This window comes from Poecilia reticulata, linkage group LG8, assembly GCF_000633615.1.
Source record: "Poecilia reticulata strain Guanapo linkage group LG8, Guppy_female_1.0+MT, whole genome shotgun sequence".
Taxonomy (NCBI): Eukaryota; Metazoa; Chordata; class Actinopteri; order Cyprinodontiformes; family Poeciliidae; genus Poecilia; species Poecilia reticulata.
Window position 1 is genome coordinate 11872643 of NC_024338.1, and position 27901 is coordinate 11900543.

The following is a 27901-nucleotide window of genomic DNA, read 5'->3' on the forward strand; positions in this document are numbered from 1 at the left end:
AGCGCACCAAACGTGCAACAAAGTTGAACGTAGGTACGTCACGTCTTTGTGTTGACAAATCATGATCCACATGGGCGGGCATTGTGAAGCTATAGTTGAGAGTTAGCAGGCTAACTAATCGTGAGAGTGGAAGTGGAGCTAACGTTAAAGGAAAAGACAACTGTCAAAAGAGAAACGAGAATAGGAGTCTCAGAGGACTCAGGATTCTGTTAGATGCCTACATGAACTGATTCAGAGTTAGCTGATAACGACTGAGTTTATCAGATGCCTGAGGAGCATTTTGGATACTACACCGATTGTCCCGTTTCCAAACGGAAACCGTTTCTGGACACAGACAGTAGTGCTAGGTAGCCTAGCTGAGTGAATAACCCAGGAGACTCCTTATTGTCGCCTCAAACTCCATCCTGAATGTTTTGTCTGTCATGAGTCCGGCCGGGTGCTCCCATGTGAACGGTTATAAGGTGGACAATTGGAAACAAAACCTCCGAGTCATATACCAATGCTTTGTTTGGAGTGGTACTGCTGAGACCAGGAGACGCAAGGTAACAAAATAAAAATAAAACACACAGAAACTGTAACGTTTGCCACTGAAACAGAAGGGAGATGTATTTTATTTGGCACTGACGCGCGTAGAACCGTGGTGTCCCGCACGAAGCACAGCTGAATAGAATTACCGTATAACTGGAACTGCTCAAGTAGCTAGCTCTGCTGTTAGCCACCGGTAAGTTAGCTGCTGTGGGTCTGAACTGCGGAAACCGGTTGCTTGTTTGCAGCATTAGAACTTAAAAACTTCAGTTTGTCTTAATGTGCTGCAGCGGAATGTCTTCGGTCACGCCGAGCGGTGATGTTTGCTGGATAAGTAAACTTGGGGTTTGAACAATTGTGGCCACGGACTAACATTACCTCACCAAATATGAACCCATTGTTTTCCCCCCTTCCTCTTCCCCACGCACGAGTAGAGTGGAGTTCTCCCTCTGGTCGGCGTGGGGCAGATCTCTTTCTACCTTGTCCCTCCTTCATTTTGCTCTGTTAAAATGAAGGAGTGAGTTTGAGTTGATTACCTTATTATCACAGTTTGTGTCCGAGCCCGGCCTGCACCACTCCCTGTAGCTCTCGACAATACGATGTCACCACTTCATCCTTTCTGTTCCCCTTTCATTTCTAAATATTAGTTTTTGATTTGGAACCCCGTCATTGCCTTATTGTAGTAATTTTGTTGTTTATGAGATCGGAACTGATCTTCTCTCATGAGTGTTGTACATTTTTATGTCGTTGTGATAAATCAGGTGCCTCAGAGTGATGCAGGATGGACAGATCTGGTGAGTTGATGCTGCTTGTACCCCTCCTCATCTTCACTGACATAATGCAGGTAGAGCAGATGCATAAGAGCGAGCTTGCTCTCTCTTCCCAAGCACACCCGCCTTCTTCAGTACCTCTTCTCTGAAATGTTAAAATAAATAAATAAATAAAAAATAGTTGTAACCTAATGTGAGCTGGAGGAATCTGACCGGAAGGCTGCACTTTTAAAACCACAAATTCACAAATAAGATATGACCAAGTTAAAATGTGTACCTTCAAAACAATTTCCAAATTTGTATTTTAAAGGATTACACTCAAAAGTGTATTTAAAAAAACTTTTAAGGTATATCAAGATCGTGTATCTTGGTCCAAATTTAAGACGGGGTATCTTAGAAAAAAAGAAATTTCACAAGGAGTTATTCTCATTTAATTTATATTTAAACAATTGAATAAAAAGGTTAATTTCAGGAAGTTTTAGATATTGCTGCGAGACATTTAAAACGGACCTTTTTATGGAGTGGGCTCAATAAGTAGCAGACTTTCACAGCACAAACCTGTGATGTAATTGCTACAGTTAAGAACATAAGCAATGCTGATTATGGTAAAATATTAAAACACATTTATTATAAAAAAAATTGTGAAATGTATGGATATTAATTTTGTGGTATATTGATATTTTCAAGAGTTTCTTAATGCAAGACAGGACGGGGCTCCTGTTCTGGTAGGTCATTCCAGCATTGTGGAAAACATTGGTTCTCAAGATTTTCAGAAAACTGTCAAGATTTCCAAACTCATCATAAATTAAAATGTCATAGGAGAGGTTTAAAGCTCAAACAGACCTGCTTTGATGTACTGCGTTTAGCCACTGAATCCTGTTCTCGCTGCCTGAATGAACCACAGACAAGTGTTTACATGCAATAGAAAATTGCTACTTTTCAAATAGTTGAGTACATTTCAGTGATCCATTTGACACAATTTTTAGACGCCCTATTGATGCAGAAAGCAGCAAGCTGCGAGTCTTCTTCACTCAGCAACGGCGTCCATGTTGTCAGCATAGCGCGGTAGTGGTTATATAAGCTGCGTTCACTAATCAGGAAAAACATCCAGTTCCACAATGGCCGATCGAGCTGAAATGTGAGATTTTCCATTGCATTTCTAATACAAACTCTGGTGGAAAAACGTCTCAATTTTTGTCTCTCACCCCAACCACCTCTGAACATTCTAACGTCTTTGGCTAGATTACGCCACAGTTTGGGATTTTCCCCTCCATTAGTTCATATAATTTGTCAGTGCATTTCCCAGAATCTCTCTAATCAGCACCAGTTGTTAATTTAACTAGATGCTGCAGTAAAAAAAAAAAAAGCCAAGCAATAGATTTTCCGTTGCTTTATAAACAGCGTACGTTTGCTGAGATGAAACGAGTAAAGTCGAAAAGGAAGACATTGAAGCTGGGTCTGTTTAAATTCCATGTTGGTGATAGAATCAGGAGTCTTGTGCCTCACACCCTCTCGCTGAGCCTTTTTAGCTGATGTGACATGCAGAGCAGCAGTCGTGCTGCACACAAGCGGCGTGCTCTCGAGAAGCGAGGCATTCATTTATTTCATCCTTGAGTTCTCAGTTCTCTGGGATCTTATTATAAACGCATACACTAAACCCGCATCTACGCTTCCAGAAGTGAGAGCAATAGATGACAGTATCATGAAGCGTTATGATCACCGTCTGTTGTTGAAAAGACAAGCCTTATCGCTGTATTGCTCACCGCTTATTCATCCTCCAACAATGGCACAAATGAAAATCAGCTCAAATTCAGCACTGCGTTCTCCATCTTGGATTTTAAGACTCTTTCAGTGATGTGTTTTGTTGCTAATTTGCTGTTCCGCGTATATATTTTTTTCTCATTTCATTTTGTTTTTCTCTTAAAGTTTGTTCTTGGCTGCTGTCATCCTCTGTTCCCCGAGGCTTAAATCAATTCCCAAGCAATGTGCAAGAGCTAATCCGTCACCTGCTCTGTGTGCACAGTTAAAAGGCTGCTTGGGCACTATAGGTTCACTGGAAACCTAAAGTAACTACATCATTTGTTTCCTTACCCTCTGAGTCTATGAAACCTCTTGCTTTCATTGTAAGCTGTAGGCTTTGTGTTTGTCATTGTTGTTGAAAAGAAATCTCTGCATGGCAGCAACATGTTTAATGCTTCAGGCTTTAGAGATAGAAATGTGAGCGTGTTGCATGAGGTCTCAATGGCTTTGAAGCTGATTGTTGTGCTTACATAATTTGCTTCATTATGTCCTGCATATTGGAGTTAAATGCCATGGCCTATCAGATAGTCAAAGGTCTAAACTTAGTCATACCTGAGAGAGACTACACCCAAGTTTACCAAAGATACTGGTAAGGAGAAGAAAAAGCCCATCCAATAACCCTTTTGGCCTTTTTCTTTTGTTTATCTTTTATTCTGTTCTTAAGTAAAGCTGTTTCTCAGACTACTGTCACGTAACATATTGATGAGATTTCTGGGCAGTTTTCTCATCAAAAGTTTTTGATTTAGGTGAAACAAATTGACTCTACTTTAACTTTCACAATTTGTAACATTATGACTACAAACGTCCATGTATTTTATGGTGATTTGATGTGGTGGACCAGCACCAATATGTGCAAAATTGTAAACTGGAAGAGAAATTACTTGATTTTCAACTAAATCGTGATATATTTTTGCAAATATGCAAGTCTTTTGAGGCATTACTCTACCAGCTTTCAGCAACGCCATTATTTTGGAAACGCATGTATGAACCAGCTATTAAGTCCTGCCAGATCTGGGCTTCAGACCGTTTTCAGACTGCTTCACTGTAGCTCCTGTCGTGTGTTCATGGTTGTTGTCTTGTTGACACTTCCACACCAGTCTCAAGTCTTTTGGAACCTATAGGTTTTCATCCAGGATTGACCAATATATAAACCTAACCATTATCTAATCAACTTTGAGCTTTATTGACTATGTTGAAAAAAGGGGAAAAAAAAAGTGTCCCCTGAAGCATAATGCTGCGACTACCATTGGTTCATGGTAACATAGAGTGCATTACTAATGGTTGCCCTGCCAACAGTATTTCCCCCTTGAGTTGTAAATCTCTGCAGCTCCTTCAAAATTACCACAGACCTCTGGGCTTCTCCTCTGATTAAGCCTCTCCTTGCCTTGTCTATGTCTTGGTGAACAGCCATACCAAACAAGCGAGGTCTTCACAGAACAGCTAATTTTATGTCTATATTGAATTGCACACAGATTAACTTTAACAATTGAGTTCTGTGCTACTAATAGTTACACARAACTTAATCTAAGGATTTCAGAGTTAAGGGGATTGAAGATGCTTGTACTCCACAAGAACAATGTACAATATCTCTCGTACTTCACAGTCTTGTTGTAAGTGTTGGCAAACAACATAAAATCATAATTAAATAATTAGTTCATGGCTGTGACATGAAAAAATGTTAGCTATAGGGTTACGGATACTTTTGCAAAGCTCTATATGGAACGTGCATAAATCTTACTATTCAAAAGGATTGACCCCAACTGTATTTGAAAGTGATAGTTTCACATTAAAGACGCACTTCAACGTATTGGCTTAGTTTGTATATGAAAAGAGATGAAAGTGGGTTAGCTGGTACTGGCAGTATATCTGCTTTGAAGAGTTTGCTGTCATTTTGATTAAAGCCGTGAGGTTTACGATTACAGACCTCTGAACTAGAAAGAAAAAAAAAAAAACATAACATCTCCACCCTCAACCCTCAAGTGTTAACCAAGATGCAAGATAGAGCAGGGATTGTTAGGGGTAGAAAATGAATATTTTCTTAAGGATAAAACATTTATGTTGCTCCTCCTCCCCCTTCTTTTACTTCTTGACGTGTGCATTCTCAAACATAAATGAGATGAAGCATGATTTAATCCACAGAGTGGTTGGTTTTGGTGCTGTGAGCAGATCTTTGTCAGATCCAACTCCATCACATCGCAGGCCTCCTGCTCTGTGACTCATCAGCATACATTTGGAGCAGCGAGATCTATTCCTACAGACTGTTCATGCTGCTTGCTTGTTCCTCTTCTGCCTTCGCTCCCACGTTGCGGCTTCCTCCTTTATTTTTCACCCCGCTGCTTTCATTTTTTTTTTCTTTTCATTGCCAGCCTAGTTAAAACCATGATTCATGTTGCTTCCTGCATATCTTCTTTCGGATTTTTGTGCCGGGGAAAAATAATACTCATACAGCTCACATTTTATTAAATGTAATGTAGTTTGCGCAAGACCAAGAATGGTTATTCTGAAATTTAACAGAGGTTTTAATATGGTATTTTTGTGTTTCTCTCACACATTATAGTTGTGGTGGTGCTGGATTTGGCCCCTATCCAGATCTGAATCTCTACATCCTCTCCATCACCCTGTCTTGTCTGTTGTGGCTTTTGGTTTATCAGTCATAGTGACTCTGGTGGAGTGACTCAGTCTAAACAAATGTAAAGCACTCCCGGGGGTAATCGGTGTCCTGATGTGTCTTCTTGTGCTGTCCTATTTACTTTCCAGTTCCTTAGATATTCCATTGTAATATCTACAGTCAGAATTTTATTATGGTTTTAGGGCACTTCCTTTTCTGTCACTGTTGCTTGATTTTCTCTTTCTATATGTTAAAGCCCTCTGAGAAAAATCAGTATGGAAATGTCAGACCTGGAAGGAAGTGGATGATTGGTGCTTCTTAACGTACCACAAAATAACAATACTGAATTGTTTTTATTGGTTAGTATTTTGTAATGAGCATCATTGTCTGAGCTAATGAGTAAGAAACTTGTCGGACTGGAAAAAAAGAACACAACTGTCTCCATATGAAGCATTCAACCCTGCGTTTCTTCTGACTTTTTTTTTTTTTTTTTTTTTTTTTTTTGTTCCTTTGGCTTTCCCCGACTTTAAATGATCCTCCCGATTTGACTGTTCAGACAGCTTTGGAAAGGCATTGTTGCTACAAAACATGGTGGTCATGGTTTGAGCCGGCCCTAGGCAGCCATCCAACCCCCCCCAGAACTGCCATCTGGCTAATGAGCTGTCCATCACTTGTCCATGGCTGTCCAAGCCCAGAACCTAGAGGTAATCAATCTCTTTTAGTGTGGACACTCCGTTATTCCACTGGTAACGCTTCGAAAGCAAGTAACAGTTTGTCTTTAAAAGGCCTAGAAATGGTTGTATTTATGGAAAATGTGAGAATAGGTGGCAGCAGACTGTTGAAAGATAATTTAAAAGGTCTACTTTTTATATTCTCACTTTTACCGCCATTGTTGGCTGCTAATGGCCCCATTGTGCCTCTATGCTGGGCGGCTTATAGATTTTCCAGAAGGTAATAGCTAAGGCCTGGTTGATCCTAATTGGTACTATGGGGATTCACCAAATTTGAGTCTCATGCTCTTGACGATCATTCAGACCAATGGCACCTTCCTTGTAAGTCACCTTGTCTGTCCCTCTTTAGTTTGTGTGGATGAACTGGTCTAATTTTCGCAGCTCACCTAGGTGTGGACATGTAGGAATTGTGTGTTGTAGATTTTTCTGTGTTTTTTCCTTTTGCTAGTACGTTATTTATGAATTTGCAAGAACAAACACTTGTGTGTTTAAAAACCTGAATTTCTTTAACAAACACTTTAATCTCAATGAGATTGGATGGAGACCTTCCTCGAAGATGCGTTTACATTTTGACAAAGCATCACCATGGTAACGCATAAAAATGCTTTCAGTTAAACCATTCTGTTTTCAACTCTATCAGTATGTAAAGCATCACAGAACTATTGAAAGGCAAACCTCAGCTCCATTGTCAAATTTTTCTGCAGATTCTCACAGGCGTTCTTGTGGTATTACCCAGCTTCACATTTTAAACTGAAGAAAAGCATCTCCACCAGATGAGGCTGACACCATCTTGTTTCACCTTGAGGATGGTGTGCTCAGAGTGGTTTGAAGTATTAGTTTTCTTCACTATAAAATGTTTTGTACAGAGGCAAAAAAAAATAAATTAAGGATGTGTTTTGCACTGAATTCCATACTGTGGCATAAGATCCCAGTAGACTAAATACATAGATTTTTTTATTCGAAAGACAAATCAATAATATGCCTTCCCTTTCACATGTTGAAGGGGAAGGCAAAAAGTGGCAGTTTTCTAGTTCCATAAAATACCAGAGATTCAATACATTTTGGGGATTAAGTGTGCAAAGGTTTAAAAATATTGAGAATGAATGGTTGTTCACGGCAGTGTCTATAACTTCAAAACACTTGAGAACCATCGTCAGTTCACTTCATATGTTTTTCTTCCACATAGTTTTACTTTATAGGTGGGCATTTATGGATCGCTTTGTGACAATACAAGGAGAAGCCGCACACTCCAGCAATCCCTCACATCTCCCAACTCCCAGATTCATTTGGACGATGTGGAAATGCGTTCTCACGCAAAGCCCCACAAATTGTCAACAGAGATCACAATGAGCAAATGGAAGGCAGACAAAAGGAAAGAGGGAATCGCATAGAAAATTTGTCTCAAGGGCGTTTTGCTGGCAGCGCATATTGATGACATTTTGTGAAGGGAGGAAAGAGGGGGTGCAGTCCAGAACACCGTCCTGGTAAGGCGCTGACAGACATCATCCCATGGGGTCACTTGGCTGCATGAAGGATCACCACCAGCTTCTTCATTCTATTGTTTCTTGCTCATATTAATACCGATTCAGAGGCTGATATGTGTGCCGTTTTGTACATATATGTTTGGATTTGGATTCTCCCAACAAACATCTTAACATGTGGGCTTATTGTGGGAATATTTTGCAAGTGCTTTTAGGCCTTTAAACACATTTCAGCTTGATGCATTGTTAATGCAGTTAAYGGTTGAGCTTGTGTGTTTTGCATACATTCAGAGGCTTATAAATGCTTGGCAGAGTGGTGACTCACTGTTCTCATATAGCAATGCGCTCAAGCCTGTATCGACTCCTCCACTCTCCCCCCCCCCCGCCGGTCTGTGTTTTTTGCAGCAGCCGGAGCGTGCTCAGTTGATCCAGGCCTTCTTCCACAATATAACTGTCATTTTCTCTCCTCCTTAGTTTCAACGCATCACATTACTGGCTACATGAATGCATTAAGTTGAATACTAATAGCGGGAGGGTGTGCCTGTGTTAAAAATGCACGCAAAAGAGCAGAAGATCCAATAGAGAGGCATTAAAGTGCTTTTAAATAAAATTATACGATGCTGGATTTAGAATGTTGGATGATTTATAGATTTGCGCCCGCATGGTCTTAGCCAAGATCACGCAGAACCTCAAAGGAGCCTTATTCTCTTTTTATTAACACAATGATTTATTCATTCAAATAATGCATCTCTTATTGAGATGCTCCAGCAATCAGCAGCTCCAAACCTTTATATAGCCATGCAAAAGCATGCACTCCCTTTGAGCTTTTTCCTATAGCAGAACAAAACATTTCAGTTGATTTTATTTAAATTAAATTCAAATTCAAACTAGAGCATAAGTGAAGTGGCAAGGGTAATCATACAGAGTTTAGATTTTTACAAGTGAAAAGTGTATCATTCGTTTGAATCGCCGTTTCTCTTGCACCTTGAAATAAAATCCAGTTTAACCAAGTAGTTTATGGACAAGTGGCAACAGGAAACTAGTTGCCACAGTAAAGGAGCCAAAAGACAATCTTAATTTCCCCAAGCTGTGTAAAGGGCACAACAAACATGTAAAAAAGGGGCCAGATGGCCTACATGTGCAGCGCTGTGTGGTGGAAAAGTAACACTGCACATCACCTTAAACGGGCCATCACCCAGGTGTAATATGGTGGTGGTTGAGTCATGCTCCGGGAATGCTATTCTTTGGTAGGGATAGTGAGTCTTAGAAGAAATCTGTCGAGAAAAGCTCTTAAAACCCAGTAAAAGCATTAAATTAGTGCTAACCTTACACAAAATACTAAAATGTTCAAGAGKTCTGCTGTTCAGGAGAATTCTGTAAATCCATTCTTCTGCTCTTGAAGCGAGCCGTTCGACCRCAAAGAGGGCATCCCAGATGGGATGCAGAGTTACACGGTATGAACAGACGGTTGCTACCTGTGCGACGCTGGTCTCAGTAATCTGAGCTACCGGCTGATCAATAGCCGATCTAATAGAACATTAAAAGGCCCCCGGCACAGACATGGAGGCAGGACTGCTGAAACTKAGGAAGAGATGGCCTCTGAACCATTGTCAGGGGAAGAAGGCAGAGATAGATTTTYTGCTCTCTGAAGAGGTGTAGAGGAGGATAAGAAGGAGGGCAAGGCGTGGCACTCACTGGGCTTTCTTGTTTTGGATTTGTGGTGCATGGAGGGGGAAAGGGATGAGTAGTCTCACTGCTTTGGAAGGATGGGCTTAGACAGGCAGWGGAAAGCACCCATTTAGAGCTTTGCTCTCTTTACTTTTAACAACMGGCATGTTCCTTGATTAATTGAATGTCATGTTTTATGTCCTCCATAAAATCTTTTTTTTTTTTTTCACTAATTCTTTCTGGTTCTGTTTGAGTCACAGTTTAGCCAGTTTCAGTAAAACCAAGCTTGGTGTTAAAGAATTTAAATATCYACTCAACTGCAGTGTTGTTACAATCAGACCAGATTGGGAGCTTTTCTGTCAGCCTCTGTATGTAAAATGTGACCGAACATGTAGTTCAGTGAGCTGTGACATCTTTAATACWATGAACTAATTTGCAGCATTTATTTTGGACTGATCTCATAGAGGCAATTATTTTTGATTAATTGTGCAGGAACTTGCGTACTGAACACACTTGTTTTTGTACATTAAATCTTACAGCAGCACTCTCACAAGGCTTGACATGGTGAAGAGCGGTCATGARTTTCAACATATCTCAGTCAAACRGAGTAATCACGTTAATGRGTAGCCAAGCACATTAGCATTGGGTTAATGTGTTAAAAGAAGTATGATGAACTGTGATTAAATAAATAAAACACTGTCAAAACTCTGTGCTACAGTAGTTTTTACAATGGTAATCACCTACATTTATCATTTTATTCACAGCRTTACAGCCAAATAAAAATGAACCGTGATTTAACACAAGATATAAATGTTKGTTTTGATGAACTTATGAAGCTGTTTAATGTTGTTTTTAATGATGATGGTTTTGGTATTCGAGGAAGATGTAGATACAGGATGTTGRCTAAGAAACATAAACATGCATGTTCTGTGGTAAAGCGTTAAAAAWGGCAAACTAGTTGTGCTAGTCTTACATAGTTGACTAAGTAGCAGCTTGTTGACACTATAAACTGCCCACATCAGCCCTCTATTAGTTTGACAACACACCAGAATTCCTCAGATTCCCACACTTTTACTTTTCAAATATGAATTGCTTATATCACACTACTCCTCAGGTTTATAGAGTGTATAAATTGATCTTGCGACCACATACATGTTTTTTGACATTTGCTTTTTGGCTCCTTGGTGCAAGAAATTGCTGCCTGAGTGGTGTCGCCTCAGGTCAATGGGTAGCCAATGTACATGTCCCTGGACAAATTGTGTTCAGACAAATGCATGCAATTGTCTCAAGCCACCCCTGATGGCATGTGAGGAAAACCACCCTAAAGTATATTCACTTGCCAAAGTGACAATGCGATCAGATCACTTAGAATGTGAATGTCTTCTTACCATGCACACAAGGAAAACAGAGTTGGCTGTCTTGAAAGATTTCTGATCATAAAACCCCCGGTGTTCATATTCTACTAACTACAGTTGCGCTGCCCATCTCTGCTATTGTGGTAACATTTTTAAAATGACAAGTGAGTGAGCCGTTTAACAGCTGACTACAGGCTCTCTCTGTATACAGCTGTAATTTGCACCTCCCATTAAACTTGATGAACCATTGGCGATGGTTTCTTAGTTCTTCAGGAAGACGGCAAATTTATCTATGAATTTCCTTGCAGAACATACATAACTCATATTTTAGAGATATTGTTTTTTTTTTTTGCTAAACTTGAGGGAATATTTAGAGTTTTTAAAATTATTGCTAATTACCATTATCAAAGAGAAATGTCTTGTGTACAATTGGTTTTCTAAATGATGTATTTTGAATCGTGCATGGAGAAGAGGATGAAAGGGATGACTCCTTGTTTTCCTATTATGCCAAAGGTTGATGTCCAGATGGAGTTTAGTTACACTATTGTATCTCTAGACAAAAGTGAACAATATGTAGATAATGCTGTGCAGGTTCACTGAGTTTGTTTTCAAAAGCTTTAGATATTTTTTTGGTGCAGGTTCATCTTGCACTGAATTTCCACTGTTTATTAGTAATGGATAACTGATAAATGGCTTGTATCAGATTTAGTTTTTTTTGTGCATCTTCTCCTGCTTCACATCTACTTTCCTCAGTTCTCAACCTCTTTCTTCCTCACAAAGCAGACATTCTGGTGACTTTTCTGCTCTACCATGACTCCTAATGTGCTTAAAAAGGATAATTGGCATAAAACTGCAGAGGACACAAAAACACAGATGTCTTTATGCTACTCTTGTAAGCCTTAATTGGAAGTTTAATTTTAAGATTTAGCAGTGTCTACTGTATTTAACAACTTGCCATGTCTTTCTGCAACATTTGTACACATTAACAGTTGTACTGCTGAAAACGTAATGGGAATTGGCGGGACTTGGACTGGCTCTCGGCACGTTTGCCAGTAGTGTCAAGCTTTCAGATGCACAGTTTTGCAGATTTCTTCAACGATATAAGCCAAACCTATCACCCACACACACACAGCCACAGCCACTACTGATGTTGTGCCTGTGTGCCTCAGACAGATCTTGCTCGTCTCTTGCAGTGCGCCTGCCAAGCAGTAAATCCCATCATCATCTGCGTGTGTTTTGGAGAGTGAAAGATTCTTCGTGGAAATATGTTGTTTTTCGACTGTATTTGATTTGTCAACAGGCAGAGCAGACGTCAGTCTGCTTTCATGTCAGGTTTATTCAAGCAATGTGTTCTCTGAAGTGTTTACGGGAGCAACTGGAAGATAGAAATCTGTTTCAGCTGGCAAACAGTTCCTCTCTGTATACTTCCCACTCACCATGAGTGTTCTGTTATCTCCTCCTTCACTCTCACTCACTAGCTTCTCTCCCTTGTTTTCATCCAAACCCCCAACCTCCCTGTTTTTTTTTTTTTGTTTTGTTTTTGTTTTTGTTTGTTTTACAGGCCAAGTCGTGCATCTGTCACATGTGTGGCGCCCACCTGAACCGACTCCACTCTTGTCTCTACTGCGTCTTTTTCGGCTGTTTTACAAAGAAACACATTCACGAACACGCAAAAAGCAAAAGACACAATTTAGGTAAGTGACCCATTCTTTCATACATATTACTGCCCACAATATGTTTTACAATTGATACTTTCTGGAAATTACCACATTCAACAGAGTTTACTTCACATTTTTTGTTTCTCTGTCTTGCTGTAGAATGAGCCATATCAGACTAGTACTAAATTATGTTGCTGTCCATATGAGATCAATGATCCCAATCCAATTTAAAAAAATGTCTGATTTCACTATATATACAAATGCAGTGCTTGCTTCTCAGCCGTCTTGTGATGTCGACTCTTCATATAGACATACTGGTGCATGTCTGTAAAATAGAGCATCATAAAAAAAAACATTAGGCTCACAGATAAATTGAGTGGCTTTAAGTCTTAATTTTTACATTAAACACCTTGAAGTCAGTTTTTCAGAAATGTGTAATATCTCACGCAACCAAAAGTTTTTATTTTCATTTTTTTTAAATGTATAAAAGAAAAACATGTTTACCATCAGCATTTTAATCACGGGTTAAAATAAGAAGGGTTCGGTGAATGCGCATATGCAACTGGGGGGTTCGGTACCTCAAAAAAGGTTAAGAACCACTGGTTTAGAGAAAGGGAGAACTTGCAGAAGAAGGATTACAAGCAGCAGATGTATTGGCCGTCTGCCACACTCTGACACTAYGTAGAAGTACTTTTAACATTTCTTCATTAAATTTCAGTAATTGCTCAATTCAAATATTTTTTATGGTCCTTTCTAATAAGTTTCTGATTTTTGTGGGAGTTTTTTTTAAAAGAGCTGCGAGTCAACATTTTGAATTGAATTACTGAAATAAATTAACTTTTCAGTAATATTGTCATTTATTGATACGAAGCTGAACATCCTATTTGGAGTAATCGGTGTTGTCTTCATGTTATTGCTTCTGGTGATTGTACTAGACTGTTGCTATTTCTCTCACCAGTAGGTGAGAGAAATAGCAACAGTCTTCAGAGCCTCACTTCAGAGCCATCTGAAGTGAGGTCTTCTATACTGATTAGCTTTTTGGGATTGGGCGTACCCAATCATCATTTACWAAAGGTATTTTAATACAAATGTTTCATTGTCCCAAAAATGTCTTATTTGTCAGACATTGGCACTCTAAAGTTAAAGGCATTTTAACTTTGGTACTCTGGAAGTTGTAGGCTATAAAACAGTCTTTGTTCTTATCCATTAATCAAATTTAATGTGGAAACTATTAAAAATGCTTTAGCACCGCAAGTAAAAAAAATATTTATTTATTTTTTCTCCCACTCATTTGTTTTTGCCTCTTTTGAAAGGGACAACTAATGCAAGTTTGTGCTGCCTTTTACTCAATTTTCTTGCTGTTTGTGAAATGTTACTAATTTTTTCAAATTGTTTGAATGAAAAGAAATCTTCAGTTAATAGACATATGATGATCATAGCAGTCTTTGTTATGTGAACATGGTGAAAACATAGGTTTTACTAGATACTTAGATTATTTAAACCTTTCCATTTTAATTCTTCGCTTTTGTGCTTTCTTGTTCACGTACTACTTATGTTTTTCCACTACTATATGGTGCAATCATAAGATCTTAACATTTTAACAGGTTTTTCCAGTATCATAATTAGAACTTCTGCTTCTAAATCTCATGTTGCAATTGTAGAGGAACAACCAAAGTTAGTGATGTTACATTCAAGTTAATAGAACACATCTTAATATAGCAGAACAAATTGATTAAACACAACTAATTCTTCCAAAGGCCTTGCTGTATTCAAACATTCTAATTGTGTTAAAAAGACATTGATTGTCTAAGATTTAGACGTTACCCTGACGTAGGCAAATTAACACGCCTAGGCAATACTCTTACTTTATTGTCTTTAACGGCTTGAATTGAATTAATGCTGCTCAACAGTTTGGTTAAACACATATACCCCAACTGAATGGCTATGGTGTTAATTAGCTGTGAGCTACACAGAAGCTGCTCTGACATTGCCCTTCTGCTCATCTCTGCTTCAAATCAAATTAATCCAATCTCCCCTGTGTGCAAAACGGCTTGATGGCAACTTCACTCTCAGGGCTGCTTTCATGCGGCTTCAACGTGTTTGTTCTAAACAGTCTTGCTCTTAGATCTCTTCAGATCTTCAGCCCTTTTTTGTATCTACTTTTTCTTTCCTCTCATGTTCCAATCTTTTCATTCGCTGTTCTTGTGCTTCGCTCKGATGAGAAAAAGTAATCRATTTTTGTCTGTCAGTGAAGTTCTCGTACTCTGTATAGTCTCCTCTTCCACCGCCACTTCMTTGTGTTGCGTTTCTTTCTGTCCTAAATCTGCACATTCGGTTGTTGAAAGGTTTCTGAATAACGCTGAAGCTTACTTTCTTAGAGTGGGTAGCGCCAAAAACAGAAATGCGTCCAGTTAAACTAAAAATAGGTTGTCACGGCAACAGAGCTGAGGTATTGTTGCTGTGGACTTGGAGGATGGAAGATGGTGGCGTATGTGTTAGTACATGGGTGGGAGAGATGAAACAAGTATGCCTATACCATCACTGCTGCTGTTTCGTAGTTACTCATGTAAATAATATGACCACAAATAGATTCTGGTGAACTTTGACCAATATTACTAGTTTTATGGTACTGAAACACATTTGTTTTTACAAAAGAAAAACATGATTGTCTTTATGAAAATCAGATTTATTACATATTCAGTTTGAAGCACAGATATACACTAAGAGGGTGAAGATCATTGTGTTTCCACTCATGTTCTTATGTTTCTACTTTTTAAATCAATATTACTTTGAAGATGAATGTTAAAATATTTCGTCAAGCTTAAGTTTGGAGGCCTTCTTAGACGACTGAAGCAGAAGGCTGCTTAGAACTTCCTTTTTTCTTTTACTATTATAGCTTTGACTTATCTATTTTTAGTAGCTGGAAAAGCTAAACATTATTTAAGCATATAGAATGCTTAAATAAATTAGGACAGATTTTTAGTAGTTTTGAAACTTTCACTTTTAAAGATGTAGGGAGAGTTTCTCCTTTAAGTTTATCTGCCTGAACCCCAAACTTCAAAAATATGTTATAATGCATTTTTTATTAAGACGTCCTTTCTTTTCCTTCCAGCAATAGACTTATTATACGGCGGAATATACTGTTTTGTGTGTCAAGATTACATATACGACAAAGACATGGAACAGATTGCCAAAGAGGAGCAGAGGAAGGCCTGGAAATTGCAAGGTATATCATTCTGCTTATATCATTCAGAAAGAACAAAGGCGGCTTTTTAGTCCGTTTTGTCTTAATGTTTCACTGCTGTCATATTTTTGTTTCTTGTGCGTCCAACAGGCATTGGGGAGAAATACACGACGTGGGAGCCGACTAAGAGAGAGCTAGAGTTATTACGACACAATCCAAAGCGAAGGAAAATCACTACAAACTGTACTATAGGTAGGCAATAGAGCGCACTTGTTCAGCCTGCGTATTGTAATCGGAACAGTTTTTCATTATTTGACAGTTGTGAGTTGTCATGGTGTTTTGTATTTTTTGTGCAAGTGTGCTTGGGGTCAGTCGTGCATTTAAGTGCAATACTCAAGGTCAACTGCACAGAGCAACCCCACAGGCAAAGCACAGCGAGACTCTGTGTTCCTACCGAGTTAGAAGCGCATCACAAGCTTTGTTTTGTCTTTTTTATTCACCGCTTTGCAGCAATCTGTTGCTTTCTTGTACTCTTGGCCATTTTGTTTGATCCGTTTGGACCTTTTTTTCCCCCCCTCAAATCTTCAGACAGAATAACTGGTCAGCCTGACTGACTGATAGTTCGTGTGTTGCTTGGACTGTTTGCATGCCAGAACCAGTGTAAAGTGTTTAGCGTCTTACTGAGCACGCTCCTCTAGCACCAAACCTTGCTCGGTTTGGATCGCGCCCAGAACCTGGCTGTGTTCCACCTGTTCAACCGGCCATCAGAAGAGGACTCTAAATGAATTGTTCACAGCTTTGTGGTCTTCTCCAGGATTCACACAGTTTGCTGGCTTGGACATCTAAACCAAAACCATATTATTAAATCGCAAGCCATTTATTAATTAAGGTGTTTCAAGAAACATTTGAACACATGTGAGTGGAAACGTCCACAGAGTCCTCAGGGTCACAGTTCACCTAGCATGCCCTAACAGAATCTAAGCTGTGATGTCCAGGGGAAAATGTGAAATATATTTTGCAAATATTAATATGAAAAGTAAAGTGTATTTGTGTTCAGATCTTGACAGAGAGCTGATGTAAGTTAGCGCGGATGACAAAAAGGTGATGAAATAGGCCTTTAATACACATACAGCTTGAAAGCCAGCCTTAGTATCACACTGTTTCTTAATATTGAGCTACCCACCTGATTCCTAAATGAAATGCATGCTTACAGGTTAATCTCCCTCCTTCTCCAGCAGTATGAAGTAAAATATGTGCAGTTTCCCTGCCATGTCGTTCTCACACTTCTCCTTTTGTATTTTCGTCCCGCAGGTTTACGAGGGCTAATAAACCTGGGCAACACATGTTTCATGAACTGTATCGTCCAGGCCCTAACACACACGCCGCTGCTGCGAGACTTTTTTCTCTCCGACAGACACAAGTGCGAGATGCAATCAAACTCCTGTCTGGTGTGTGAGATGTCGCAGCTTTTTCAGGAGGTATGATGCGCTGCTTGCTTATAGGAGGCGTTTGTGAACTTTTTACTTTAAGTAAGAAAAGAATAATTATTTATTAACACGGAGCCGTAATCTGGGACTTTAAGGACCGTACTTTTTTTTTTTTTTTCCCCTTTGGGTTTTGTGACTCAGCCTTTTGCAGCGGATTACACTCAAGAGGGACAGGAGGAGAAATGTTGCCCAAAAGGAATGTGAACAGCTATTGAAATGAAAGGAAGCCCCGTTAACTTTTTGTTGTACCAATTTGTAATTAGATGTCCTGCAACTTTTTAAAATTTATTTTAGCAAACTATTTTTACTTAATATCTACTTTTAGATCTTGTGACCTAAAAGTATTACATAATGAGTAGCTGGTCTTCTCCCACACTTCCTCACTGTCTTCCTACATCCTCTCTCTTTGCAGCATACATACAGGCTCGCAGATGGCAAGTGGCGCTCTAATGTATTACGAGTTGATTTGCCACCCCCATCTCGACACCTTTAACAACACAGACTAGCAGGGCTCTCTCGCTTCTCAGTTGGTTGATCTGTTAAAATGCATAGGAGCGGATGGGATGGAAAAAATGATGTAAATTAAACTCTTAAAGTGGATTCAGTTCATGGTGGTTGTGTGAACCTAACAGTCATTGTGCCCTTGCTTTACATTTGTATTTTGGGGAAAAAAGAGTAAATCACATAAAAAGCTAATGATCTCAGTAATTTGTGTTTATGAAAAAATTATTCTTCACAATAACAAATCAAGCAGTAACCCTGATTGTTGGCTACATTAGATGGTCACATCTCCCTGGTTCTTTCATAAAACACATTCCTTATTGGTAAACATGATGGTGGCAGCAGCATGCTCTGGGGACGTTCCTCTTCTGCAGGGATGAGAAAGCTGGATGAACATGGATGGAGCTAAACTGGTCAGAGTTTGTAAAAGACTTTATACCGGGACAAAGTTTCCCCTTTTCAGCAAACCAACAACCCTAAATATGCAGCGGGAGCTAAAATCGACTGCTTTAAACCATCATATCGATGTACCCTACAACAACCGGTCCAGAGGAATTCACTTCATCATAGCACAGCCATAACGCGACAAAATGTGAAAAAGGTGAAGCACTAAGCATCTTTCCTTTGTACCCTCAGTTTTACTCGGGCCACCGTTCGCCCCACATTCCCTTTCGGCTGCTGCACCTGGTGTGGACTCACGCACGTCACCTCGCAGGATATGAGCAGCAGGACGCCCACGAGTTCCTTATTGCAGCTTTGGATGTTCTACATCGACACTGCAAAGGAGACACGATAAGTAAGCTTTGCTTGAAATCCTCTGACCCTTGTTTCAAATGAAATGTTTTTCTTGGTTGTTAAACAGATAAAACATGACTTGGTTTCTTCTGACATCCTAACACACGATTTTCAGAGAATAGTTTGCATAGAAAATTGCATAGTGTTAGTCTGAAGTGTAAGAAGGATGTACCTGATATTATTGGAAAAATACTGAAGGAGACTAACAATGGTTTATACCAAGGGAAATTGGTAGTAAGCCGTATGCAGAATGCAAATAGGCCCTGCTGCAGTGTGATGTCAGCCTCACTCACCTCCAGACATGGCAATAAGGGTTTCTTTGAGAACCTGAGAGCATTGAAGTAGAGAAGCGATACTGCTACCGGCAAAGTGTAAACTGAGAAAGAAGGCGAACCAGTTTTTCAGATTTCTCTGTTTCCGGCAGGAGATGACAACGGGAAGAAGACCAACAATCCAAATCACTGTAACTGCATCATTGACCAAATCTTCACTGGAGGCCTGCAATCTGATGTTACCTGTCAGGTTTGCCAGTAAGTGTGCAAGACGTGTTTATGGCTTGTAATAAAGGCTTTTTATTCCCTTGGATTTACTCGCCATCCACCTTTACCTACCTCTCGCCCGCGGGTAGATCAAAATGGACGCCGCCCGTTCTCGCATGGTGTTTAACCATGTGTCTCTCCTTCTCCTATTCAAAGAGCCCGGTCCCTGCAGAGCTACTTTAATGGGGGTTGTCTAGACAGCAGCACGATTGAAGCGCTGCCCGCCTGCCCCCTAGAGCTGTCCTGTCGCATTAATACATGCACGCTGCACTGAACTGCAAAGCACCTTCCCCAAACTAGGAGACAAACCTCGCCCATTGTGATGTTTTCTGCATTGTCTGCTTGAACAATTAATCGTTCTTCATTTTCTAAGAAGGCTTTCTGCTTAAAGACTACAAGAGGATAAACGATTAAAGGAACAGAATACATCAGTCCTTTGTACAAGGGAGGGAGCCAAATGGTGCCAGGTTACTCCCATCACCATAAATGCATGCCCATTTGATTTATTGGCCTCCCACTGCTGCCCTTTGAGAATTACAAAATCATGACTCATCTTATCAGTATTGGTGATGTGCAGCAACTCTTCTCTTCTGTCACACTATATATTTATGCATATCAGCCATTAGAAGCACCGATTGTGGGCCGCAGTGCATCGCTGCCATTGGGGTAAAAGACAAGAAATCTTTAAAAAGCCAATTTTCTTGGTAGCCCTACCTATTAAGTGTGAATATTACGCACACGCACAGTTTCCATCCCCCAGCAGAATAAAACAAAAACATGATCCAAATCTAGAGAGGATGGCTGGATTTAAATGTGCAAGTTGCAGCGTATGTCATCATCTTTTCATCACCTGCAATAAGTGACAAACAGACCAACAGTAGAACCTCGCTTCCATTTATTATACATCGTCCTGGACTAACCTCTCCTTCTTGTGTTTGTTTTCTTTTTTCTTCGCAGCGGAGTTTCAACAACAATAGATCCATTTTGGGACATCAGTCTGGATTTGCCAGGCTCATCTACGCCTTTCTGGCCTCTCAGCCCTGGAGGGGACGGCAGCACGGTCAATGGCGAGAGCCACCTGTCAGGATCCACCACACTCACAGACTGCCTACGCAGGTACAAACTCATTTCACCCCACAAATTACATTTTCTCTCGCTCTCATTTTTTTTTTTTATTCGGGAGTAGAAGATAGGGACAGAAAGTTTGAACAGTTTGGGGGAAAAAAATTAAAATATTTTCCATTTTTATTATCTGTGTAGCAAAATATATATTTTGTTGTGACAAAACATATTTTAAAGAAAAAGCATGAATTGAAGAATAATGTCGACATAAATCGTAGTAATTTTAACCGGCTAGTTGCCGATCTAGTTATCAGATGTTTGATCAGTCAATGATCTAACATCAGAATGCAGACAGCTGCATAAATAGCGTAAGTGTCCCAGTCCCACAGAGAGGGAAAAAATCTAACCAATATCAGCACAATGGACCAGTGGAAGCACAGAAATAGAGAATTTTCTCAAACTCCACTGATGACACAGAGATCGTAACTAGCTAATATCTTTGAACGGCTTTTTTACTCATTAAATCCATCCGAAATGACAATTCGGATGGTTTGTCATTTAACTAACCTCCCATTGTTCAGTGTAATAAAAATCAGATGGGTTTAAAGACATGTTCATTCATAACCCTAAGTAAATCCTAATTTTCAGATGGATTTAGAACTACCGACTCTGTCCAAAACTCTGCACCACATTTTTCTCATCAGACTGAAATCGTTATCTGTTCTGAAAGTCCAGATTAGTGCATCTCTACCACTGATTTATACTGCTGCTATTGGTAATGTTCTCTTTTCTGTTGGTCCGGAACGCTAATCCTATTTAGACACGGCTGAATAGGGGGAAAAAAAGAAAGCATGTTGTTATCCTTACTTATTGCCTTTTGCAGTAGTAACCAAACAAATTTCATTTGTCCCCCCCACCTCCCCATGCTTGTACAAAGGGTCACATGTGGTGTCTGCTCAGTCACAACAACCTTGTTATGCTCGGATCTCATCTTCTCCCATCACCAGGTTGACGGAGCAGGTGTGACCTCTCAAATCTCCTCCGCAGCCCCCTCGTTCTTGCTGTTTCTTTTTCACTTCTCCTCATCTTGTTTCATTTCCCTGCCTCTCTACCTAATTCCCTTTCTGCCCATGCCCTCAATCTCTACCTCTCCCATTTGTCTCACCCCCAACTCTTTTTTTTTTTTTTTCTCGCCTCCATTTTTTTTCACTGCAGCACCTCACACACCCCTACTTGCTGCAGCAAGTCTCTTAAAGGTACAGAGCAGGCTGAAGCTGTTGCGCTTACTGAACTGAGATGCAACAAAATCTACACTCTGGTTAATGATGAAAGCCTAAGATTATGATTCTGTGATGTGTAGTCATGCAGATTTACAGTTTGTTACATGTTCTGTCTTCTGGTCTGCAGGTTTACGCGGCCTGAGCATCTTGGAAGCAGTGCCAAAATCAAGTGCGGCGGTTGCCATAGTTACCAGGAGTCCACCAAACAGCTGACAATGAAAAAGCTCCCCATTGTAGCGTGTTTTCATCTCAAAGTGAGTCAGTAACAATGTGCTGCCAGTTTATTATTGGTCTTCACTCCAAGACAGTTGGTTTCTGCACAGAAGCCTTATTACGGACCGTGTATTGTAAGATTGTATTATTTTATTTATACGTGTGGTTGAGTCTTTGTGCGTAGGTGTGTTCATCATCCCATATAGCTGTTGTTGCTTTACCTCCTACTGTTTTAGTGCTTTCATGCTCTGTCCCAGGACACCCATGAATCCTATGACTCATACAGTCCTCCACTGTCCATGTTTTATTTATTATATGGCAGTGGAGACATATAATCTATTTATAATATTCATAGGAACACCCTGTAAAAGGATTGCACTAAATAAGTCCAAGGCCATTGCTAGCTTGCCATTATTGTGTTGAAAACATACCTCTAATTATAAATTGTGTTGTAAAATTAATTCATTTTTATTTTAAATTTACTTCCTTTTCCCCTTTTTTCTCTCGTCATTCCTGTCTGGCCCTCTCCAGCGGTTTGAGCACTCTGCTAAGTTGCGGAGGAAGATTACTACCTATGTTTCCTTCCCTTTAGAGTTGGACATGACGCCCTTTATGGCATCCAGGTGAGGCTGCAGTGAAAACTTGAAGTGCTTTATTTTACAAAAGCTCTGATCTGGTCCGACTTGTGATGGGCAGATCATTCTTTTTTCTTGTGTTCATTTACGCCGTTTTTGGTCTGATAAAAGTATTCAAGTCTGGAAATGTATGGGGGGGGGGATAATGTAACTTCACAAAAATATTATAAATATGGACATAAATAGCTTTAAAAATGACACATTGTAAGTCTAGATATACATGTCTGTGAAAACTAAGCACAGTTGTACTTATTGTCTTACTTGCCATCTTCAGGTTCATATTTCTTAAATAAAAACTGTAATTAAACAGTTTAAGATGGCAGGATTGTGGTGTGATCTGTAATTTTAACACACTTGACTAGAATGAATTCATCCGACTTTAACCTTTCAGCATCATTATCATGACTTGTAGTTTGAAATATGAATGATAATCTGTTATACTAAGAAGTTGAGACTTCATTCACACATTATGAAAATCACATTAATTACTGATGATACAATTGTTTCATCAAGTTTGGAACTACTTATGAGCGTAGTCTTATGAGTAATTGAAATTGAGCTTGAATCCTCATATGAAGAATGTAGAAAAAAAAAAAACTTGACAAACACTGTAATTTTATCTTAATTTAAAGACAAGTTTAAATCAGAAACATGATGTATGCTTTGCTGCTGTATTAACTGGGGTGTTTCATATAGACATAACAGTTAATGTGTTTCATATAAATAAATTATTTTATTGAAACTAAACAACAAAGTGTGGCCTAGGAGGAACTTAAAGAACCAAAAAAAAAACCCCAAAAACAATGAAGACTTAAAGAAATGTGTGTTAGAGGGATAAACATGGTAATGACTGATTAAGAATTATTCACAATGTAGCTTTGATACAAAAAATGAGACAAACCAGTATCAAAGTGAGGCATGTCATTTTTCAGTAATGTGTCTTTTTTATTTTATTTTGCTAAAGCAGGTTCTGCCATTCATGTTCAAGTAATTGGAAAAAATAAAAAAAACTTTCAGTCTGTGATTTCTGTTTGCCTACATTTGTTAATGTAATGATCCAAAGAGTCAATTATTCATAAATTTAGAATTTGAAAATGTCTGGAATGTTCAAATTGAGAGAATGTGGTAAACCTGTTCCTGCTKTCATAAATTGTGCTGCTCTGCCACCTAGTGGAAATGGATTCTCAATTAAAATGTAAACCTGTAATTGTTTCTCTTCTGTCATCCACAGTAAAGAGAGCAGAATGAATGGGCAGTATCAACAGTCAGTTGACGTATTAAACAACGACAACAAGTGAGTACCTGTGGTTTAGCATATGAAGGAAGACTGATCTCTAGACATTTTGTTCTCGGCGGCTCTACAGCAGCACAGTGATCACAGAAACTTTAACTTGAGCACAGCAGCACGTGCTAAAGACCCAAAGCAGCCGACTGTGACTTCTTCTAATTAAATCAGGCTGTGGTCTATTAAAAGCCGCTTAGTTTTCTTCATCCATGGGAGTTACAATGGCATCTATTTTCTAAGACATTTATGGGGGTGCACTTGTTGGTAAAATTGTCTAAGTGCTGCATGGTGGGGACATGTTGAGATTTGCAAATTAGCTTTATTTGTCTCTTACAATCAACACAATTGAACAATGCAGAAAACTGCTGAGAATGTTTWTGTAGACGAGGGCAAAATAAATCTAGAAAAAAAAGTATTTAATACATTGCAGTGARAGCAATGAATTTTTGAGTTTTAATTTTATAGATTGTGGCTTACAGCTAATGAAAACCTTTCATAATACCAATAAATGTAGCTTTATAATTATGCATTGTCAGCCTAATAAAGTGGATGTACTCTAAGGTGTATTCACTCAGTACTTTGTTAGTGCTTTTTWAATTTTTTATAAATTACTGCATTAAGTGTTGAGGACGCCCAGGTGGCGTCAATAGCTGCCATCGGCTCATCTGCCTTGTTGGGTTTGTTGTCTTGTCTTCTTCTTGGCAAAACTCCAATAGGTTCTCTGTGGCTTTTGGTTGCAAGGGTTTTCTGGCCAATCAAACACACTGATCCCATGATGATTAAAGCAGGCACTGGTAGTTCTGGCATTTCAGGACAAATGCAATCACAGTTCAAAAATCTCCATGGCTTTGGACCTGATGAAACACAATAGAGCAACACCAGCAGATGACATGGCTCTCAAAATCGTCACAGACTGTGGGAAGTTCACACTGGACCTCAAGCTGCTTAGATTATGTGCCTCTCCACTCTTCATCCTGACTCTGGGATCTTGATTTCCACATAAAATGCAAAATGTACTTTAATCTAAAGAGAGGACTTTGGAGCACTGAGCAACAGCCCAGTCTTTCCCCCGCTCTCTCTCGCCCAGGTAAGAAACATGTAACGTCTSAATCTCTGGTCGAGGAGTGGCTTGACACAATAAATAAACTTGTAACTTCTGCCCTGGATATATCTACCCTGTTTCCACTGAGCGGCACGTTTACCACACTATTTTTTATTTATTTATTTTTTTGAGACTTCATACACTTAAAATGCTTATATGGGCCATTTTAAAAGCGTCCCGTATAACCAACCTGTAGCATGTCGTTCCTGGGGCTCCCTTCTATTTGCAAGTCCATAGGACAATGGTATGGTGCGGTTAGCGTGGAACTACTCATGTCGCACAACGCAGTCCTTTGATTGGAGGACAGAAAAATATCACTGCCTCTGACAAGTAGGCAGTGATGTTGTAGGCAGTGAGGTTGGTCACAGTGACCAACTAGTGACCAACCTCTCTAGTTGGTCACTGTGTTAGTCGTTTGGGTGAGAGTCCAACAATTGTCCTGAATTTGCCGGACTGTAAAATGGCGTAATGCTCAGCGGAAACGAGGCGTGTGTAGTGACTGCAGCCTCTGTCCCTGCCTTGTGAAACTCTTGAATGTGCTTTAATTCAGTCCTTTTAAGACTGCAGTTATACTTATTGCTTCTGCACCTTTTTCTTCCACTAAGTTTTCTATTGATATGCCTGAATACATCACTCTGTCAACGGCCAACTTTTTAGCAAAACCCTTTTTATGCTTTAACCACCTTGTGGTGTCAACGACACCTGTCAGGTCCCGTCTGGTTGTGTAGTCTACATCAGCGTTTCCCAACATGGTCCTCAAGGCACACGGACCTGCATATTTTAGATGTTGCCCTGCTTCAGCACACATGATTTCAATTGATGGCTGATTAAAAAGGGTTTTGCTGAATTGCAATCATCTGAATGGGGTGTGTTGAAGCAGGGGAACATCTAAAACATGCAGGTCCGTGTGCCTCGAGGACCAGGGTTGGGAAACACTGGTCTACATTATAGCCATAGTAAAACAGTTTTTTGTTGATTATATTAAGTCAATTTGGAGCTTTGTTAGCTGTAAGCCACATGTATTTAAATGAACAAAAATAATCCAATAAAGTTTGATTAAGGAATCTAAATCATAGCTGATCTATCTTTATTTCAGGTATTCGTTGTTTGCAGTGGTCAACCACCAAGGCACGTTAGAGAGCGGCCACTACACTAGCTTCATCCGTCAACACAAAGACCAGTGGTTCAAATGCGACGATGCCATAATCACCAAGGCCAGCATTAAGGATGTACTTGATAGCGAGGGGTAAGAACCGAAGCCAAGACCTTTGCAGAACTCTGAAAAGGAAGTAATAAAATCTAAATCTGATCCTCGTTTCCCCTCTCAGGTATCTCTTATTCTATCATAAACAGTTCCTTGAGTATGAATAGCTTCTGTGACCACTGATCATGAAGAACCACTGCTTCAAAGGGGAGAGAGCGAAGAGACGAGGGGGCGGGGATGAAACGCAAACACACAAACCTACCTGAAACCTTTTAACTACCAGTCTGCTCCTTCACTAAGAGGGATTTAAAAAAAAAAAAAAAAAAAAGACATGTAAAATCATGGAAACTGAAAAAAAAAAAAAAAAGCACTGAGCTACTTCTTGGCATCTACTTGACAAAACTGAATGAAAAGGATCGGTGGTGGAAGAGTCGGGCGTCGCCTGTTCTGACGTGGGAAGAGGCCCCCGGATCCCACGGTCTCTCTGTCCCCCTTTCCCTTCCTGCTGCAGGGATGGAGTGTGATGCTGGGCACACCTGGGATTTTCTTACAGTATTCTGACCCCCCGCACCCCCTCCATTTATCTCCCATGGTGCTCTCATTTCAACTGACCAAGCATTTAACTTGCTCAAAATGAGGACAGTATGTTTTCATATGCATATAGGACTGAATGCAAAAAAAAGAAAAAGAAAAAAAAAGTTAAAATAAAATAAGTCGTATATACAAACCAGTGTATTGCAACCTTTGCAAGGACCCTTTTGAAGGTTTGGTTATGATACTTATCATTTGTGACTTTAGCTTTGAAATACTGTATAAATTCTAGTATACATCTATTTTTTAAGAGCAGAGAAAACATGGGAGAGCTTAGAAACGCTGCCTTTGCCAGTTGCTGGAGAAGCGCTGCCATGGAAACTAAACAGATCTGGACCTGAGTGTTCTCATGTTCATTTATTTACCGTTTTTTTTTTTTTTTTTCATTCTAAAGTCTGGTTGAGGGCAGGGAATATCTATTTTTTTAGCAACTTGTTAAATTTTGAGTTTTTACCTTTTTTTTCTGTGTATTTTTTTTCTATTTTTTTTTTTTTTTTCAGTACAGTCACATGTTTCCTTGCTGTTCTGGTACCTGAAATGTTTTTTGGACGTATTATGCTTTCATTCTCGTGGAATTGTGGGTATAATGACGGTGTGGATTTATCAGCTCACCTTTGTGATGTTTTAAATATGCTAAAAGAGAGCGTTCATGTGGCATTCTGCAGAGGACTTTGATATGTGAACTTTAAATCTGAATCTTCTGTGCAAGAAAAGGAAAAAAAAACAAAAAAACGACAAAAAAACAGAAATTAACAACACACTGCATGCAACCAGGCTTTTTGCGATCATGTGTGGGGAAAAAATTGCCGTGGATTGCGGCTCAAAGCTTGCTCCGGAACGACAATTCGCAGAGCGAAAAGGTGAATGTGTAAGATGTATAAACACATTGCACATATATGGGCACTACTTGACCACAGCCTGGCTCTGAATCCATCAGTGTTAAACTTCTTCATTGCAACTGTGGCTGGTGCAGATCACTGTGGTGTCGTTTCCCTCTGCAGATCAGTGAAAAAACAAAAAAAGCAAAATGATTCAGTCAGATCTAGATGATGCACATAATCCATGTCAGGGTTACTGAAATTGTTTGTATAAAAAGTACAGAATTTTAAAAATATTCCCTCATGTGAGAAAATACAAATGAAAAAATGAGGGCACTTACCTGAGTTGTAAAAAAGAATAAAGATTCGTATTTGTTTTTGCTGCTCTGTAATCGAAATCAAACCTGCATATCTTTTTTTGGTAAGAGGAATATAATGGTTTTCTGAGAGGTAAAGTTCAACAGTTGATGTGTAATGGTCACATTATGGTTTTGATGCATTTTGGAGCAGTTTCAGGCCATCCGAAGGCATTCAGGGAAACCGCTGAAACAAAAGAAGAGGAGAGCTTCATTGTCTGTTTCAGTGATTAAACTCAGAACAAAACTGGAA

At 39.5% G+C, this 27901-nt stretch overlaps 1 protein-coding gene across 2 annotated transcripts; it reads left to right on the top strand.

The window, feature by feature from the left end:
• Positions 1-78: 78 nt before the first annotated feature.
• LOC103468865 (ubiquitin carboxyl-terminal hydrolase 22) lies at positions 79-27901 on the top strand. 2 transcript variants are annotated; one of them, XM_008416240.2, is made up of 14 exons: positions 79-542; positions 1287-1319; positions 12500-12632; positions 15709-15822; positions 15931-16032; positions 17092-17258; positions 18405-18564; positions 18988-19093; positions 20060-20218; positions 21572-21698; positions 22189-22280; positions 23524-23586; positions 25776-25925; positions 26008-27901. In XM_008416240.2, exons 1-14 carry the CDS (start codon positions 423-425, stop codon positions 26048-26050), a joined length of 1569 nt encoding a protein of 522 aa, XP_008414462.1. In that variant the 5' UTR covers positions 79-422; the 3' UTR covers positions 26051-27901. The 2 variants fall into 2 exon arrangements, with proteins under 2 accessions (XP_008414462.1, XP_008414463.1); XM_008416241.2 differs by lacking the exon at positions 1287-1319.